We start from the raw sequence: 18,748 nt of genomic DNA on the forward strand, positions 1-18,748 counted from the left end.
GTTCGGCCTTGCTATCGCGGTGTTGATGCCTCAGGCCGCTCGCACGGTTGCCCGGAGCTTTACGGGTGGCTGATGTCACGTGGCTTTGGAGGGGAACGATTGGCCAGATCTGGACCCAGATTGGCGATCTTGCTGCACAGCTTTCGGCTGCTGGGAATAAGCTTGCTTGATCCAACATTGACGACTTATACTGGGCTTCTTTTTGCCCGTATTATTTTCTTCTCTCATGGCGATTCTCCAATACATCTCACAATGCTCACATGACGGCTTCAGAATTCTTCCCCATCAACTACGGCATCAATTGTGGCGAGTGCCCCCTACATAACCCTCATGACTTCATCGTCCGATACCCTCTCACGCCATGAGCCATGATGATTCGACTTGGATCTATGAGAGGATCCCATTCCATGGCCCCGTGTCCATATGGTAAAGTCAAACAAGCTATCGATCAAGAGTCTTTTGATATACCAAAAAAGAAATACACAAAAAAAAAAAAAGGAATGATTCAGGAGCCGATCTGTTCTATCCGTCATTTTCGGCTCATATTCCCGGCCTTCCCGTGGTATCACATCCTTGAGCTCCTAAATTATTCAACGCCCAATCATTCATGGCATCAATCCTCCGACCTTATCGCTGCTCCTCCTGGGACATTTGCGGAGAGATTGACTTGGCGCGAGCCGTCCTCCTCATGCCGCCAACAAAGATACTACCAGTGTAAACCAGGGCCGCGATACCAGCAATGACCGAGTAGGCAATGATATATCCCTTGGAGGAGCTTGCAAGCTGCAGGCCCAGTCCTCCGTTGATGATACCAAGGATCATGAGGATTCGACCGAACCAGATATGGACGTGGCTGATGACCCCTCGCTTGCCATGGCTTCTAAAGTATCGGTGATGGGCGAATCCAAGAATGGGTTGGAGACCCATCAGCGCAACAACAATTGTGCCCATCTTGGTGTGGGTTTGCTGCCACCACTATGAGTAACACGTTAGCACGGAGTCACGATGCGAGTGCATTCAAAAGGTTGACTTACATAGCCCCCGTCGCGGGCATAGACGTAACCCAGACCGAAGCCAGCCCACATACCCAGGAAGGCGATGAACTGCCAGCCGGCGTGGACAAACCATTTTCCAATGATGGGCATCAGAACAGCTCCCAGGGGGTATGCAGCAAGGAATACGATGGACATGATGATACCGTGAGCTCTCAGCACGGTCTTGCTCGGGCCAGAGGACTCGGTTACAACACCAGAGTTGGAATCGGAGCCGGAGCCGGAGCCGGAGCCAGAACCGGAGCCAGAACCGGAGCCAGAGCCAGAGCCAGTCTTGGAGTCTGAATCGGAATTCGAGTCGGAATCGTCACTGCTAGAAGTGAAAGGGTTGCTATCAGAGCTCATGGATGCCTGAGCAAAGTTGACAGAGAAGCTGCTATGCTCGTCGTGCTCGCTGATTCTCTCCGAGACACTGGTCGAGTCTAGGGAGTCACCATTCTTCCAGGCCGCGATCCACGAGTTGGATCCCTCAAAGTCAAGACTATCGCAGTCACCGCACCGAATGTTGGCAATCAGCTTGCCGCCAGAGACGCCAGAGCCGGCGAGGAGTTCAACTGCTGTCCGCCTTGTGTATTGGGGCATAACATGGCCGGTGCCAGTCCGTGTGCTGAGAGTCACGTTGCCGTCGCCGTTCTGGTAGATGAGGAACATCTCGGCGCCTGACATGCCGGAACCGATACCGAGGCCGGCCCATTGGACGCTGCTGGGAGCTTCCATCTGGAAGTAGATGTTGCCAGAGCCCGAGCTGGCGGACGCCTCTGGGACGCCCCAGCGGAAACAGACGTCTCCATCGTTGGGGCAGAAGGCCGAGGTGACGGCTGATGTGCCGCGGACGTCTAGAAAAAGGCCGTGTTAGTCGGGGGATATACGATGGCATTGAGAGTCACTCACACAATGCCGCCGTGGAAGCTAATAGTGTGCCAACTGTCGACTTCATATTGGATCGAGATCTCTGGTGGATTCTGATTGTGAGAAACAGTCAAGATGGAATAACCCACAAGGAGGGCACATCGATGGTCATATATGTGCACAGATGGGGGGCGCCTCTTGTAACACGGTCAGGCCCATCTCGAAACGGTGATGGGTTGCGTGCGCTACGTGGTAGCCGCGGACTGCAAGCCACGCCCGGCACCAGAGACATGCCCTCCACTGCCTTACGAATCCCATGCAGGCTAGAGGCTCGGCAGATGAGCTCTAATTGGGGTAGTTCCGTCATCAAATGGAAGGGGGACGATCAAAGAGAAGCGCCAAGCAGGGGGGCGTGCATTGGCAAGACACGGGGTAATGGTCAAAGAAGATGGGCACGGCACAGCATGAGCATGAGCTCGACTGTGATGCTGTCGTCAGCTTCGGCTCCGCCCTTTGGTACCCAGCCCAGACCGTTTCTCCTCTGGGACCAGCGCGCAAATAGGGTTTCATCACACTGCCACGCTATCATGGGCTCAAACCGTTGCTGCGGATTCGGCAACTCGGCGAGGGTGTAGGAGACGAGATGGTCAAGCCGTTTGTCCAGGTCTGCGATTGGCTCGAATAAGCCACTTTGAAGGGAAAACAGTGTGTTGAAGCCGCCGTTATTGGTCCCTCTTTGAAAAAGGTGCTGACGCTATGAGGAATACCACAGCAATCGGCCAGCGAGGTCCCGGTTACTACGCACAGTCTGCTTCATGGTTCTGGGTACGTGAGGAAGGGCGGCCGACCCCTACCGCGATAGCGTCGGTAGATCGAGCTTAAATCAACACAGCCCACCCGGGAATTGGACCCATCGGTATTGGGGCCAGGGAATGCCAGACTCTACGATGCCTATGCTGGAAAATCATGTCCCGATAGAGACAGCTTTCTTGCTGCTGCTTGTTCCCCCGGCGGAGGGTTTCATACTCCCGGCGGGCCATCCCACATGTCCTATCCCACGTGGTCGCCGAGACCTCAATCTACGAAGGTTTGCGGCCGAGATGATGAACTTGGCGAAGCTTTCCCTCTACCATCTGCTTCGGGCGCACAAGCCAGTCCTTCGTATCGCCTTATGAGCTGGGGCATCCGTGCATGTCACTGGCACGTTTGGACGTCAAAGTCGCATGGGGAAGAGGCCTCCACAAAGTAAAGACGGCGCGTCCAATTGCAGAAGCTGAATTTGCAAAATAAACCAGCGCCAAGGTCTAGAACTCGAGAAGAGTACGTCAGCCAGGACAACCCTTCTTCCCCAGACCAGACAAGGGTTACTACAAGAAGGGGGTAAAACAACAAAACTCTATGGAAATTAGCGATACGCAAGGTCCATTCAACGAGCTCTGTGCACAAGAGAGGATCCCGGTCTTGGCGTATTCATGCTTAATTCCTCCCTATGATTTGACTCTTTGATGATTCATTCATGACTGAGCAGTCGATCCTGCGTCGCCAAGACTGAAATCTTGAAGCTGTGGCATGCAGGTATCGACGCCTCGCGCTTGGGTGATTGCGTGGCCCTCCTTCTCGGCGTCCGGGGGGAGAAACTCTAGTTGCAGATATCTCAGACAAGCATTGGAATCGGCAGAAGAAAAAAGAGGGCATCATGATAGTGTCAAGATCCTGTTTGCGTCCAATCCTTTCTTTCCGATTCGGTATAGATAGGGAGGTGGAGGAAAGTTTACCTTTTTTGTTGGACGCGAATACGTGCCATGCGGGCTATCAAACATCAACACATAACACCCAGACCCATGACATCTACACAAGAGAATCAATGGACCTCGGTCGGCAATTGTCCAGTAACTGACCGGCTCCGTAAAGTCCACAGCAGATGCCGGCGCTAGCAATCACTGAGCCTCTCGGCTAGATTGGTTGCACTATACGACAGCATGGAAAGACGGACAGAGCTGTCTCATCCCTGCGCCGGATGTCGTGACCCGATTATGTGAGAGTCTGTTTGTCCAACTCTTCCCTTGACCCTTCCCCTGTCATGTCCATCATGATGCTGCATCGCTTCGCTCAAGCTGCACTTCTCTCACCATCTGCCAGCTCAGCCTCTGCTTACGTTGTACTCGCACAGCTGGCTCCTCTCTCGAGCATTACCGATCTGACAAGGACCAGTCGTCTCGCACACTGTTGGCACATGCATCATCATCGTCACTCGCTGCGAAATGTGATGCTACACGGAGACGCGACATTCCGTGCAACATTCAAAGAGTCTATTGTACTGTAATATCTCTAGCCGACTCTAGGCCGTTCATTGTCAGACAGCCATCTCTAGCTGTGCGTGGATCTAAGAGCTCAAGAAAGAAAAAAGACGAAAGGCAAAAAAGACACGCCGCTCGCAAATACGCCAAACTGCTCCATTGGCCCAACCCCAAACTCCTCGTCCCCTATGTTCTGCTGCTCAATTCTCGCTAACCACATCTCTCAGGTCTGAGCAAAGGCTGCGAACGCATCGTTGTTCAGCAAGCTCGACGATGCCACAAAGCTGAACCCGCCAAAGAGGTCATCCTTAGGGGCGCTCCGGGGCCAGGCATCCTTGTTGGTCATTGTCGGGCTGATGGATAGCTCCGTGAACTCGGGGGCGAAGTTCTCGGCCAGCTCGGGGTCCGTGATCATGGGTTGGATCGGCGGCTCAAGCTCCCGGGCCGCTAGCTTCTTCCAGTCGAGCTTGCGGAAGAATCGATGCTTCTTCATGGTCTGGAGGTCCTTGGGCATCACCGCGCCGAGTCGCTTCTTGGGGTCCTTGCGAAGAAGGCGAGTGAGGAGGTCCTTGGCATCTGGGCTCAAGAAGTATGGAAGCACTAGCTTCTGCTTGACGATGTTGTCCTGGATCTTAGCATGATTCTGTCCACGGAAAGGCGGGTTTCCAGTCATCAGGTCGTATCCGAGCGCGCCAAACGACCACCAGTCGACCGCCTTGCCGTACTTCTTGCCCAGCACAACCTCAGGCGCCATGTACTCGACCGTCCCGAGCATCGAGTTGCAGCTCTCGTTCTGGTCGACAGCCACCTTGGACAACCCAAAGTCGGTGAGCAGCAGGTGGCCATCCGCATCCAGGAGGCAGTTCTCTGGCTTGAGATCACGGTAGACGACGCCCAGGTCATTGTGGAGATGCGAAATGGCCAGGAGCATCTCTGCCATGTAAAACGACGCCACATCCTCCGAAAACATCTTCTCTGTGTTCAGGTGGGTAAAGAGTTCACCGCCCTGTCCATATTCGAGAATCAAATACAGCTGTTCCTGATCCTGGAAGGCATAGAACAACTTGACGACAAAAGGGTGCCTGTTGACCGACTCAAGAATCTGTCGCTCGGTCTTGGTCTGCTCAACCAGCTTCTTGTGAACCACCAGTGAGGCCTTCTTGAACTGCTTCTGCGCGTAGAGCCGTCCAGTTGCGCGCTGCTTGACAAGGAGGACGGTGCCGTAGGTACCCTTGCCAAGACACCGAAGCTGCTCAAAATCCTCCGAAGTCATCTTGCGGTTGGGGTTGAGGCCACCCTCAAGGGTTTCAAAGTATCCACTACGTCCGCGGACACTCTCGCTAACAAAGTCGTTTTCGAGGTTGACTTCGTAACTAACGGAGCCCTCCGAACCCTCACTACCGGCCTCGCTGCGGACATCCTCTCGGCTCTGAGTGCGGCTGATGATTTGCTTTCGAAATTCCAGGCCTTGCTGACTTCCGGCGCGGCTCATGGAGTGGCAGGGAGAGCCGCCGTCAAGGCTCAGAGGCTCCATCTGCAGGCGCAACTTGGCGATGCCTGACATGGCAGGGGAGGATGTGGCGCGAATGGTAGGGCTGCAGTTGGCGCTAACGACATCGTTGATGAGGGTTCGCCCGCCATGGTTCTTGCGCCTTGGAGTCTCGTTGTGTCCATGGTCGGAGTCCTCGTCGCCAGAGGCGACAGGTGTAGCCTGGAAGCCGCGGACGGTGGTGACCGCGGTGGGCGCCTGGCTTATCATGATGGGAAAGATGCGAAGTGGTAAAAGGTCTCGAGGGTTCGGAACGGCACGGTTGTCCTCTGACCACCACTACACACGAGCACTCGTCCTCTGTCAGTCAGGGACAAGTGCGAAGGGTTGCGAATTTCAGGCGAATCCGCGTCGACGCTCCGGATCTGCGCGGGGCTGGGATTCGAAGTGACGCTCGATCTCGTAGAAGCTCGACGATACACGCATCTGGTAGCGGAAGAAGGAAGTACGGAAGACGGCGGGCTTTGCTATATGCATTTGGCAGTGGTCGAGGGCTGGAGGAAGTCGAAACAAGGGATCTTGTTCACCAAAATGGTGTAAAGAGGAAGAGGAAGGGAGTCTGGAAAGACAAAGGACGGGCCGAGAATTAAAATGGAAAAATTGGAAAAAAGTTGGTGGCCCTGGGCTGCCCGGTCCATTCAGGCGGCACACCCGCTGCGGCATCCGACGCTACAGGGCATCTGGCCGGCTTTTTTCTGGCGGGCTTGGACTGACTGCAGGCCCGTGGACGCCCAAAATGTGTCCTGCAGCATTTGGTGCCACCAATACCAACCCGGTCCGCTACACCACGCCACGACAAGAGTCCAGGCCACGGGCTGGTGGCCCCTGTCGCGCTGCCCATTTGGAACGCGGGGAGGAATTAAAGGGCCCCAGGCTAACAAGCGGCTGCCAGTAACCATGTCGTACTTCGTACGTAAAAATAGCCCCTGAAGTCAGGGGGAGAGAGGCGCCGAAGGTGGCTGCTGGAATCTAGAAACCCAATATTAAAACAAACCTACGTGTCATGGGCCAACAGGAGCGACATCAAGATTAACCTTCATCATATGATGCCCCTTTTCTGACTTCTCGTGGCTGACTGCCTAGCACCGCCTTTTTGTCCATCCATCCCTCGGGCAAACAAGCTCTGCCTCTGCAGACGCCGCCTCCCTCTCGCCCCTCTCGCCCCGTAAATACCTCTCGCCAACGAAGAAGGCTCCATCCACTGCTGACCGCACGCATTAAGCGAGCCCCGACAATCTGGAGACCTGACATCACCAATAACCTGACAGGCTTGGAGCATGCGGCGATCAAGCGGGCAGCAACGGTCGGGTTCCGATTTACAGGGGGTCTCTTTGCGCTAGAGTCTCCAAGGAGCGCTAAACCCCAAACAACCTGCCTCTTTGAACTTGGAACACGGGCTGTCGTCGGCCGCCGGCGAAACAAAGCGCCGTCCAGACGTGAAGCTCTGGAAATTTCACGTCCGCCAATATCGCGTAGGCAGCTTGAGCCAGCACCCGTCATCGACAAAATTACAGGCGTCACCAACGTCGCAACTCAGTGATTCAGCCTCCAGACTCATCCAATCTGATTCATTCGTTTACACATTCACTGAGAGATCCTATTCGTCAGTTCTTCATCTTCCGGCAAGATGATGCATCCATCGCGGCAGGCGTATGTGGAGGACGCCGAACCGAACCAAGGCATCGCCTTGGAGGACCTCCCCGATGATCACGATTACGACCTTCACATGGGAGGGACCGGTGTCGCGCCCGAAAAAGCTTCTGCTATTCTCAACCAGTTCAATCGAAAGCGACTCGCCGCCACAATCGCTGTACCGACCGACGATGGACGAGTTCGCGCAAAGCTCAGGGAGATGGGGGAACCCATGACCCTCTTTGGAGAAGGACCTGTCGACCGCCGAGACCGATTGCGCGAGCTTCTCACGATCCAGGCCGAGATGGACGGTTTGGAGAGTGGTGACATCACCATGGAGGACGCCGCAGACGAAGCGCAAGAGGAACAGGAGGAAGAATTCTACTCAAGAGGTGGCCCGGAGCTTCTCAAGGCCCGAATCAAGCTGGCCGAGTACTCCCTGCCTCGAGCAAAGAAGAGGGTGCAGTTCCAAAAAGCCGAGGCGACTATACCCCTACGCACCCATGTCAAGTTTCGAAAACAGATCAAGGAAAGGTTGCAAGCTTTTGAGCTTCAGGGCAGTCAGACAGTTGGAGAACGACACGTCAGCATGACCAGGATATCACCAAATGGAGAGATGGTTGCTGTAGGCAACTGGGGTGGACAGGTCAAGTTGGTTGAGATACCGACCTTGACAGAAAAGATGACCTTCCGTGGCCATACCAACAAAATCAGCGGCCTGTCTTGGTTCCCGGGTGCCACCCTTCCAGAAAACAACATTTCTCCTGACACAGTCAACCTGGCATCAGGCGGTGCCGAGGGCCTCGTTCATCTCTGGTCACTGAACCAGGACACGCCCCTGTCAACTCTTCAGGGCCATTCGCAGCGAGTTTGTCGCATCGAATTTCATCCTTCTGGCCGTTATCTAGCCTCCGCATCTGAGGATACTTCGTGGAGGCTCTGGGACGTGGAGACAACGGCCGAGGTCCTCCTCCAGGAGGGTCACTCGAGAGGTGTTTATGCTGTCAGTTTCAACACGGATGGATCATTACTGGCAAGCGCCGGTCTGGACAGCATCGGGAGAATCTGGGATCTGCGAACCGGGCGCACCATCATGATTCTGGATGGTCACCTCGATGGCCACATCAAACCCATTCACGCTCTAGACTGGAGCTCCGACGGGCACCGGGTCTTATCAGGATCCGCTGATGGCTGGATCAAGTGCTGGGATGTCCGAAAGGTGCAGCGGACTGGTGGAATTGGTGCGCACACCAGCGCTGTGTCTGATATGCGCTGGTACAAGGGCCTTGATGATCCGTTGGACGGAATACCCCCTGGTGTTGATGACAAAGGTGCCCAGCTCCCCAAAAAGTCAAGTACATTCTTTGTTTCGAGTGGTTTCGACAAAAATGTCAAAATCTTCTCGGCCGATGACTGGACGCTGGTGCAGACGCTCAGCGGACATACTGGACCGGTTGCGAGTGTAGATTACAGCAGAGACGGAAAATGGATTGTCAGCGGAGGACATGACCGCACGGTCAAGCTCTGGGGCCGCAACGACGGTGAGGGCATCTAATGAGGTGGGTGGATAGATCTGGGTAAAACGGACTGCGCTTTTGATACCCCAAAATTTTACTGCTTCTTTCGGTAGCAAACAACTGAGCTGCCTGATGATTGTTTTCTCGGGTGGTTGCATTGACGATGTTTGTATTTCCAAAAGGGGAACTTTTCATCCGAAGCAAACAGAAGAATTATCCGGATTGATTCACTTTATCATTCCCTCAATACGGAGTAGGTGGAGTTGCATTGAATCTTCCCTTTTGGTAGTGCCACACCCCCCACCGGATCATGTGACGCCACCCTGTGCGATTTAGGTAGTTTGCTTTAGTTTGCCGTGCCCCTGCCGCCAACCTCGTCGCCAAAGTCAGGTTTCTTTGACTTCTATACCTCGACACTTTTTTTCTGTTGATCACCATCTTCGCCTCTAGTCTCAGAACAGTCGAGGCTTCTCTACCAACCAACATCGTCGCTCTTTCCCGAGCATCGCGAATCCAAGCTCTCTGCTACAGCCATGGCGAGCATCGATCGCTACCGACCTCCCAGGGAAGGCTATCAGCCTCCGAGCCTGCCCGCAAACCCTCGACCGGAACGCGATTCCAGATCACGATCTCCCCGACGACGCGATGCGGTCCCCCCGGCAGTTCCTACTCCTCCCCAGCACTCGACACGAACATCTCCCCCGAGACCCCAGCGGCGCCGGAGCCAGGCGTCGCCGGCGCAGTCTGGCGCACAAACACCAAGAGCCGGTCCCAACCAATGGTCTTTCACCTCCAACGAGGTGCGAAGCACGCCCAGCATCATCGAGGGCCTCGCGCCGGCCGAGGAGAGGATGCGCAGAGCCAAGGGTGTCAACTTTATCTACCAAGCTGGGGTCATGCTTGACCTGCCTCAGATAACACTCTGGGTGGCCGGCGTCTTCTTCCATCGCTTCTACATGCGCTGCCAAATGCTCCCAGAGAAGGGCGGCATACATCACTACGTAAGTCATTTCAACCCTCAACCCCTCCCGGTATCACAGACACCATGACAATGTGCCCCTCGATCTTTCATGCAGCTCACCGTAACACGTCACTGACACTTCTCCACCAGAACATCGCTGCCACAGCTCTCTTCTTGGCAAACAAGGTCGAGGAGAACTGTCGGAAAACAAAGGACATCATCATCGCGGTTGCCAAGGTCGCGCAGAAGAACGCCAAGCTCATCATCGACGAGCAGAGCAAGGAGTACTGGCGATGGCGAGACAGCATCCTGACGTACGAGGAGGTCATGCTGGAACAGCTGACATTCGACCTCATGATCGACAACCCCTACCAACACCTATTCAAGCTTCTGGGCAAGCTCGAGATCGTGCACAACAAGCATCTGCGACAAGCCGCCTGGGCGTTCTGCAACGATGCCTGCTTGACGGCCATCCCACTCTTGATCGAGGCGCGAGACGTCGCCATTAGTGCAATCTTCTTCGCCAGCGTGCACACGAACCAGCAGATAGACGATATTGACGGCGAACCCTGGTGGAAGCACTTGAAGGGCGATGAGGATCGGTGCTCCAAGGCTATTGAGGTGATGCGTGAGTTTTACACGGAGAATCCGCTTAGAAAGCAGAACCCGTCGCTGCCATCCCCAGCCTTTCACCTTGAGAACACCCGACGGCGAGGCGATACCCTCCTGAGCCAGCCCGACACACTGTCATCGACAACAGGCACCCCGATGGAGGGCGACCGGGCGAGTCGAAGCCCTGGCGCCGCTTCCAGAGTCAACGGCATCAGCAAGGACGGCCGAGAAGGAGGATCGCAGTCCAAGTCAGAGGAGAACGACTATGCACCACGATCACCTCTAAAACGGAGAGAGCCCGACGATGGCGAACCCAAGAACGAAAGGGCTGAGAAGCGAGCCAGGCACTCGGAGGATGAAGAGGGCGAGCTGGTCGAGGAGTGAGACGGCGAGGCACTGGCTTTGTATTAGTATGAGACCAAGAGGCGTTCCGGTCTTTTCCAGTTAGTTGCAAATCTGTGTCTATTTGAGGGGGGTAATCGGTATTTTGCAAGGCATCGTCTGAAGGGTATGGACAGTACGGCACAAGGGAGGGCGCTCCCAGGGTTTGGCGTTTGGATGCAGTTGGTAGACGCACCAGCGACGCAGGTATTTTCTGATGATCATTCAAGGCACCATAGATGAAATTGCTAAAAGACGGTTCTGCGAGCCGCAAATATAAACGTTTTATGATCTATGTTGGTATTCCCGCTCTTTCAGCGTATGAACATGGGACACATGTTTGCCGAGTGAGCATCGTGCCTTTTTGGCCTCCACTCTTGCTTGTTCGACACGGTCGGTGAAGCTATCGTGCCCATTCCCCACCACGACTTGTGGTGTTTCAACAACACCTGCGTTTATGGCCCGAGACATTCAATCATGCAGAATTACTTGATTGTCTCGGCAACTCGTTCGTGAATATTCGCAATCCAGAACGGGAGATCATCATGCTTTCTACCGGCATGAACGCAACCTTGATGCATGTACTACCCTCTCTCCTCTCTACCCATTCCCATCTTTGCAAATCAGAGCCTCAAAATGGCGGTGATTCCAATGCCAATCTCCCACCAGCCCTTTCTGGTTACCCAAACCCACTTGACAGCGGGTCACTGCTGCCTTCCAGCCTCACCGCAATCTCAAAAAGCAGAGCCTCAGGCCGCACCGCCAAAATTCTGCCAATCAGCCCTCCTCACCGCCCAGCAGGCATCAGCTATATAACCTCGCCTTCCCTCTCACAATTTTATCTTCTTTTTCCTTTCTCCTTAGCTCTCTTTGCCTTTTGGCTTAGATCAAGTGTAGTATCTGTTCTTTTCAGTTTAATCTCTGAAAGGTCTCTAAGGAGACCAATCGTGATTATTCCTATTTTTGGCAGTAGGGCGGCTTCCTCTGTGCTTGCACACGATCCCGCCCACAGTGTCCCTGGTATTACACTGCCTCCAGGTGACGCGAATTTCACACTTGTTGAGCTCCGTTTTCATTGCTTTCTCAGGCTTGCCTGGGTGGTGAAGAAGACTCGTAGATATGCCGAAACTTGATTGATGTGTGGCCCACTGCCTGCCAGCTCCCCGTGTGTGTTGCGAAGACGTGGTCATTGTTTGTCAACGCAGGATTTACTCACATCACTGTCCCAAGATATATATTCAAGTTCTCTCCTGCTGGTTTTGTCTCGGCATTTCATTGACCTCTGATGCCGTCTAGTCGACGCCTTGCCAAAGGACTGCTGCTGTCGACGTGATCGCCATCTCTAGGGTAGCCCATTCATCATGGATTCCTCGCTGATTGTCTCCTTCACCAAGTCTTACTCTCGTCTAGCTGCATCACGACGTTTCACTTAGTATATCTACTTGCGTAGTTCTTGCTTGATCTGTCGTCACTGCACTCCCTTTGTTCGGGTCGCGAGCTTGCAGTGCAGCATGTATGTTTTGCTCTCGATTCCCATCCTAGCAGATGAAGCCCGATACCCAGTGATTTGTACCTTTCCTAAACAAAACCAGCCAGTCACGGGGAATAGCGAAGAATTATGCAAGCTTGCGTTCAAATACTGGCCAAACTATCCTGAAAAATTACAAATAAACACTCGCTGCCTCGCGTGCGTCTTTGCCATCATACAGGAAGCTTTGTCCTGCGGTGTCGTGCAAATGGTGCCTAAAGTGGGTTAGCGTCGACCTCTCAGAAGCTCCTCCAAAAAGTCCAACTCGGCAGCCCTCTGTGAATATCGAAACAGCTTCACCCGACACTCAACCACCAACACCGCCGTGTCCTGCCGCCAATTTCATACGAGCGCATACATAGAATTCAGACGTCCGCTTGAAACCGAACATACTCCCACATAGGCCCTCTGAAGGCATACCTCGCCCCGTCGACACCATGGCTACTCTCGGCGGATACCTAAACAGTAAATCACCACCACAAAGCTCGGGGGACCTGATAACAGCTGACACGTACCACAGAGAAAGTCCTGATCGTCACAGCAGACTCGAGAATTCTCGTCGGAACCCTAGCAGCCTGCGACAACACAACAAACTTGGTGCGTGCCTTACCCCTCCCCTCTACTGGAGCCTCCGCTTACCGATCACTCCCAGGTCTTGAACAATGCGATAGAGCGTATTATCCGAACACCCGACGATCCGGAACCCTCAGCCCAAGTGCCCCTGGGCCTATACCTCGTGCGTGGCGACAATGTCTGCTCCATCGGCCTCGTGGACGAGGCGCTTGACGATAGCATCAACTGGACAGAAGTCAAGGGCTCAGCGATCGGAGGCATAAAACACATTTAGAGCATCACCGTCAACACAGAAGAGGGGTCACCTACACTGCATTATTATTCCCACGTGTTTCTTTTCTAGGGTACGGCATCTATGGCGGGAAGACTGGAGTCACCTGTCTTGTGCAATTGGCAGGGTCTGGCGTTCGAGTACAAGGAGTTTAGACAATTCATTCTGGCCTTGAAGACGGCCACTTCGATTCATATACTTGGATTCATCGACTATATAGAGCCGGCACATGACCAGCGAGTGCCGGGCCATCCTAGCCAAAGATCCTCTGCATCAGCACCTCCTTGAAGATATCGTGGCCGGGAGAGTCAATCACACGGTTGACACGGTTGCCCTTGCGCACGCTCAACCAAAACATGTCGTCACCTGGAACCTGGTCGAGGGTCTGAATATGAGGGTCTTCGTCTGGGTTCGCTGAGAGGGCGACAGCAACCTCGGCCGGCTTCACCCTGAGCCTGCGGTCAACGACATGCATGCCGCGTGTCCACTGACCGCTGGTCTCGACACGGATATCCTCCAGCTTCTCAGGCGTCTTCCACTTGGGGTCATCCCGGGTCAGCATGTACCAGACAGTCAAGGGATCATGCAAAGAAAGCCCAGGCTCATTGTCATCTCCCTCCATGTCTTCGATCTTTTGGAATGCACCAGTGACAAAATGGGACACCCACTGGGCAAGGGGGCTTCCAGCATCGATGTGGGCCTTGATATTTGCCGCGAAATAGTTCTTGTTAATGAGATGAGGAGTTGTGATGTCAAGTGGGCAAAGTGTCAGCTTGAGCTGCCGAGAGAGCTTGGCCGGGTAAGGAGGCAGTGTCGAGAGCTCCTGGGGCACTGCCGGCATCGTGAAGCGTGGGTTGAACGACGTCAAGGCGTATACCCGAGCGGCTGCCACAGCATCCGCGTAGCAGTTAAACTCGGCGACAGGAGTTACATTACCCTCGCAGTCCACGGCTCCGCCCATGACCACAAGCTCCTTCACGCGGAGGAATGTCTCAGGGTCCTCTGCAGCTGCCATGGCCACATTGGTCAGAGGTCCAACAGCCAAGATCGAGATGGTGTCAACGGGGTTCTCCTTAAGCAGACGAAGGATCTCCTTGTGGGCTGGGGCCTTGGAGGGGGTGAAGAAGGGAGAGTAGTCTTGAGCACCTGCTGCACCCTCCTTGAAAAGCTCCCTCCAAGTCTCCGAAGGAGAGAGGTCAGGATGAGCCTCATGAACGTTATGCAAGCCATCGGCGCCGTCTAAGCCAACCCTGTTAGTGCGATCGAACAGAGCCAGCAAGGATCAGTTGGAGCTCACGGAAGTAGTCTGCCATAAGCTCCTCGTCGCAGAGAGCATGTTCCGGACCGACAGCGACAATAGGCTTGCTCGCCTTCATGGCCTCGTAGCCTTCAGTCCTACCAGAGGACTTTCTCCACTCGAGTTCCTTTCCAAGAACATGGAAGAGAGACACAACGTTTCGGAGGCAGCTACCATAGTATTAGTCGGGCACTGGAAACCAAGTCAAGCTGTGGGGTCACCTTTGGAGAGGAACATTGCCGTATGTGACGGATACCATGAGAACCTCAAGCTCTTCAGGACTGGCACTTAGAGCCAGAAGCAGAGCCAGGATGTCATCGACACCTTGAGCTTGTTAGAGGATAATGGAAAGAGAGAAGTTGGCTCCATACCTGGGTCTGTATCGATAATGATCTTTTGCTTAGGAGCCATTCTGGTAGTTGTGAGACTGAGTGATTTCTAGAATTCGGCAAAAAGTTCAGTGTTGCAGGTAATAAGGGTCCTTAGAGAGAGGCGAGAGACGGTGAAAGTAAGGCGGAGAGATATGCGCAAATTCCAAAAGGGAAGGAGCGGTGGGATCGAATAAGAATGTCCAATAGAGCCAAGTCAACTAAACCAAAAAGATAAGGAAAGCTACTTGAAGCTAATGGTTGATAGAGATGAAGCAACTTGATTCACTTGTTTTGCTCGCGGCTTCACATGGAGCTTGCTTGGGGTTTCCCCTCCTTGTCAGTTTTGGGCAGGTGGGGTGACAACTGCTGAGATAAGCCTGGAGGGTCCAGTTCTCAGTTCATGAGACATGTCGATCTCCGGCTGTAGAGCTAGTTTTGTCTGCTACGTGATATGAGGTTGGGAGCGACGTTCTGAGGAAGCTCTACACGAGCACCTGTCATCCCGTCAGCAGCCCGAGAGGTTATACAGTTCCAAGGCGTCAGGGAGCTTGTGAGACCTGTGCAACTTGGGTGGTCTTGGCTCTAGGAGTGAGCTCACGAGGGCATCCAATCGGGTGCCGCAGAAGCTTGCGTATTGTTCGCTGAGTAACACAAACTCGACCACCTCATGCGCACGTGACCGTACCATTGTCATTTGGGTTTACTGGAGGACTCGCTACATCTCCCACTAGAGCAGGTGCTGTAGCGCCAGAGCCAGGGTGCCGGAAATGCCCCAAGACTCCATTCTCCGGGGGTCTTCCTCCCTAGCCGGCCTCCCCTGAGCGCCCCTGGCTTCGTATTGTCGTCAATAGAGTCCACCTGTCCATTTACTCCAGTTGCTCAAAAAGCAGTCGAGATCTCAACTGCAGGAGGTGGAATTACCTCGTCCTCCTCTCATCATCATCATAACCTTCTCCTCACCAAACCCTACCCTCATATTTCCATCCACCAACACTCATTTGCCCCACGACTCAGCTTCATCTGAACATCAACTATCGAAAGCCTCGCAGTGAAATTGCCTGCGCCTGTCCTCAATCAAACCGACACGTGTACCACTTCACCCATCTTTGGCTGTCGAGGTACCTCTCCCTGCGACCGTCCCCACTCGATATTCCCAACTCTGAGGGCCCCTAAGAAGCCCCCGCCGCTGCGCTACCTTCAGAGCGAACTGCCCGTCACATCCCCTGCAGCTCGGGGCCATTTCAGTCAATCCCGCGACCCTTCCTCGCCTCAGGTTGCGCAGAAACGACTGGCTGGCTGACTTCAAGCCACCTGGTGTCTTCTTCTCGTTTTGCGCCAAGCTCTTGACTTGTTCTCGACCGACTTCCGACTCCTCTCCCCCTTTCTCCTTCTTCTTCATCATCGACTCTTTTCTCTTCCTTTTCATCCGTTATCTCCCACGCCGTCGACGCTTACCCTGCGTGGGCATCCGATTTGCTGTTGAAGACAATCTGGCCTCATGATTGCGACAGCTTAGCGGTCCCTCTACCTCTAGGTGCAACTCCAATTCGCGCCTGCGCATAGCCTCTCGTCCTTGCTCCCCAATCTTGAACCATCAACCTTTGCACCAGTCTTTGGTTTTTCTTCTCGGTCGTTGACCAATTCGCTCGTCACTCTTACGCTCCTGCGTCCCGCTCATCCCCTGAACCCCAAGCTCGAACTCGACCTCGATCCGTTCCTCGTCCGAAGCTCGAGTCAAACCCGAATCGCCACAATCACATTTCTACCCATCACCAATTTACAATGTCTGACGATATGAGTATGCTCTACACAATTGCCGGCTATATTGCCATCTTTGGCGTCGGCTATGTGGCCTACCACTACTCCTCGCAAAAGCACCAGGCCAAGGCTGCTCCTGTGAGAACGGCCAAGACCCAGCAGGCTGAGCCTCGCAAGGAGGATAGGAAGAAGAAGCAGCGCATGGAAACCTTTGCTTCGGAGGCTCAGGAAGCCTCTAAGAAGGCATCCAAGGCCAAGGAAGAGGCTAAAGCACCCGACACAAGCGCCTGGCTGAGCAATTCCAACGATAAGGATGAAGTCGATAACCGCGAATTCGCCAGACAACTCGCCAAGGCCAAGGAAGGCACCAAGTTTGCGGCCAAGGCGGACTCTGGCAAGCAGCGAGAGAAGTCTGTCAAGCAGTCCCGCGCCAACAAGATGGCTGGTGCGACCGAGGACAAGGAGTCGGCGCCTTCTTCTACCACCGGTGCCGACGCCGATGACGACCAGTCTTCCGTCACCTCGCCCGAGGTTGGCCCCGCCGTTGCTGTTGCCGGCGACGTCTCCGACATGCTCGAGGCCGCCCCGGCCCGCCCCAGCATTCTGCGTCTGACCGATACCGAGGAGAAGAAGAAGAACAAGAAGGCCCCCAAGGCCGCTGCCCCTGTTGAGACCAAGAAGCAGCGTCAGAACCGCAAGAAGGCCGAGGCCGCCAAGGCTGCTCGTGAGGAGGCTGAGAAGGAGCGCAAGGTCCTCGAGGAGAAGCAGCGCCGCACTGCTCGCGTTGCTGAGGGCCGTGCTGCTAAGGATGGTTCTCAGTTCATGGCTGCTCAGGCTGCCAAGTCTGTCTGGAAGGAGGGTGCCCCCAAGGCCCCCGAAGCTCCCAAGACGAACGGTTTCCACCAGCCTCTCGACACCTATGAGCAAGCCCCTGCCAACGCCGTCAACGCCCCCAAGCCTGCTGGTGGCAACTGGACCGAGTCCCTCCCCTCGGAGGAGGAGCAGATTGAGATGCTCAAGGACAATGACGACGAGTGGAGCACTGTCAAGACCAAGTCGAAGAAGGCTTCCAAGAAGGCGCCTTCGGTTGAATCCAGCGACGAGCCCTCTGCTCGTCCCGCCGCTCAGCCCCAGCAGCCCATTGGCAACAAGGCTTCCAAGCCCACCCAGTCCTTTGGATCGTTCTCGGCTCTGACCAACAAGAACGACGTTGCCGATGAGGAGGAAGAGGAGGAGGAGGAGTGGGACGTTTGAAGATAACAAACACCCTCTCTCTAACGGCATCCTCGCCCAATTCTGTACACAACGTGTCTCGGAACACGTTTATTTCTCTTTCCCTTTCACTGTTTTCTAGTTGGCAACTTTCCTTTCTTCAGTTTTTTCCCCCTTCCTGCGAAAAATTGGATCCTCAGACGATGTCCCAGACAGACATTGTCAGGACCATGGTCGGGTGCGGTAGCACAAGCGTTTGTGGTTGGGAGTTCAGGTTTCATGGTCGAGGTTTATTCTATCGAAGCGAGACACCACGTCGAAGATAACGAATCCGATGGAATACATCACGGACACAGTTCACATCTACGGTCTAAAAGCGAGAGGCACATGCCAGCCGTGGGATCGAGGGAAGCCTACGGTCGAGATATAGGCTGAAAGGGGGGACACGAGGAAGCTGGGTCATGTATGTATGTATTGGTAGCTCATAAGCACGCGACAATGATCGCCAAGAGGAAGAGAACAAAACGAGTGATAATTAGCTGCGAATCAAGTATTGAAATGATGTCCTGTATTGCTGCCTGAGTAGTGTGCAGTATGAGGGGATAGGCTGGGCTTGGTTAGGACTCGAAAGACCAACTGCCTACCTCGGCCATGGGATTTGAACGCCCTGCTTGGAGCTGGCGGTCAAGGCAAGGATAAGGTTTGTGTCCACGTCTTGGAGGCAGGGCACGGGCAAGGGCAAGGGCTCGCAAGGGGTGTATTACTGCAATTATGTAGGTAGCAATGGCTGGAGGAGGCCAAGGTCGGATAGAGGCATCTGTGGCGTGAGGAATGCAGAAGCCACGGCGTTTCTGGAGGGGGTTTTGAGGCTTACACGAACTGAGGAGG

General features: G+C 54.3%; 7 protein-coding genes across 7 annotated transcripts; 4 read left to right on the top strand and 3 right to left on the bottom strand.

Moving 5' to 3' along the window:
* Positions 1 to 627: 627 nt before the first annotated feature.
* NCS54_00104000 (DOMON domain-containing protein) lies at positions 628 to 1,989 on the bottom strand (the record flags this gene model as incomplete). The annotated part of the gene is made up of 3 exons (XM_053146675.1): positions 628 to 975; positions 1,035 to 1,888; positions 1,944 to 1,989. The coding sequence occupies 3 exons, from the start codon at positions 1,987 to 1,989 to the stop codon at positions 628 to 630; spliced, it is 1,248 nt and encodes a 415-aa protein (XP_053002650.1).
* A 2,432-nt stretch (positions 1,990 to 4,421) lies between these two features.
* NCS54_00104100 (Hypothetical protein) lies at positions 4,422 to 5,957 on the bottom strand (the record flags this gene model as incomplete). Its single annotated transcript, XM_053146676.1, has 1 exon — positions 4,422 to 5,957. The coding sequence occupies one exon, from the start codon at positions 5,955 to 5,957 to the stop codon at positions 4,422 to 4,424; it is 1,536 nt and encodes a 511-aa protein (XP_053002651.1).
* Positions 5,958 to 7,374: 1,417 nt separating this feature from the next.
* NCS54_00104200 (Hypothetical protein) lies at positions 7,375 to 8,934 on the top strand (the record flags this gene model as incomplete). The annotated part of the gene is made up of 1 exon (XM_053146677.1): positions 7,375 to 8,934. One exon carries the CDS (start codon positions 7,375 to 7,377, stop codon positions 8,932 to 8,934), a length of 1,560 nt encoding a protein of 519 aa, XP_053002652.1.
* Positions 8,935 to 9,429: 495 nt separating this feature from the next.
* Positions 9,430 to 10,853, top strand: NCS54_00104300 (CYCLIN domain-containing protein; the record flags this gene model as incomplete). Its single annotated transcript, XM_053146678.1, has 2 exons — positions 9,430 to 9,897; positions 10,008 to 10,853. 2 exons carry the CDS (start codon positions 9,430 to 9,432, stop codon positions 10,851 to 10,853), a joined length of 1,314 nt encoding a protein of 437 aa, XP_053002653.1.
* A 1,962-nt stretch (positions 10,854 to 12,815) lies between these two features.
* Positions 12,816 to 13,225, top strand: NCS54_00104400 (U6 snRNA-associated Sm-like protein LSm8; the record flags this gene model as incomplete). Its single annotated transcript, XM_053146679.1, has 3 exons — positions 12,816 to 12,843; positions 12,899 to 12,975; positions 13,031 to 13,225. 3 exons carry the CDS (start codon positions 12,816 to 12,818, stop codon positions 13,223 to 13,225), a joined length of 300 nt encoding a protein of 99 aa, XP_053002654.1.
* A 250-nt stretch (positions 13,226 to 13,475) lies between these two features.
* On the bottom strand, positions 13,476 to 14,930 carry NCS54_00104500 (IU-nuc-hydro domain-containing protein; the record flags this gene model as incomplete). Its single annotated transcript, XM_053146680.1, has 4 exons — positions 13,476 to 14,461; positions 14,520 to 14,689; positions 14,741 to 14,843; positions 14,891 to 14,930. The coding sequence occupies 4 exons, from the start codon at positions 14,928 to 14,930 to the stop codon at positions 13,476 to 13,478; spliced, it is 1,299 nt and encodes a 432-aa protein (XP_053002655.1).
* Positions 14,931 to 16,672: 1,742 nt separating this feature from the next.
* On the top strand, positions 16,673 to 17,902 carry NCS54_00104600 (Hypothetical protein; the record flags this gene model as incomplete). The annotated part of the gene is made up of 1 exon (XM_053146681.1): positions 16,673 to 17,902. One exon carries the CDS (start codon positions 16,673 to 16,675, stop codon positions 17,900 to 17,902), a length of 1,230 nt encoding a protein of 409 aa, XP_053002656.1.
* Positions 17,903 to 18,748: the final 846 nt, after the last annotated feature.

Source organism: Fusarium falciforme, chromosome 1 (genome assembly GCF_026873545.1).
Source record: "Fusarium falciforme chromosome 1, complete sequence".
Lineage (NCBI taxonomy): Eukaryota > Fungi > Ascomycota > Sordariomycetes > Hypocreales > Nectriaceae > Fusarium > Fusarium falciforme.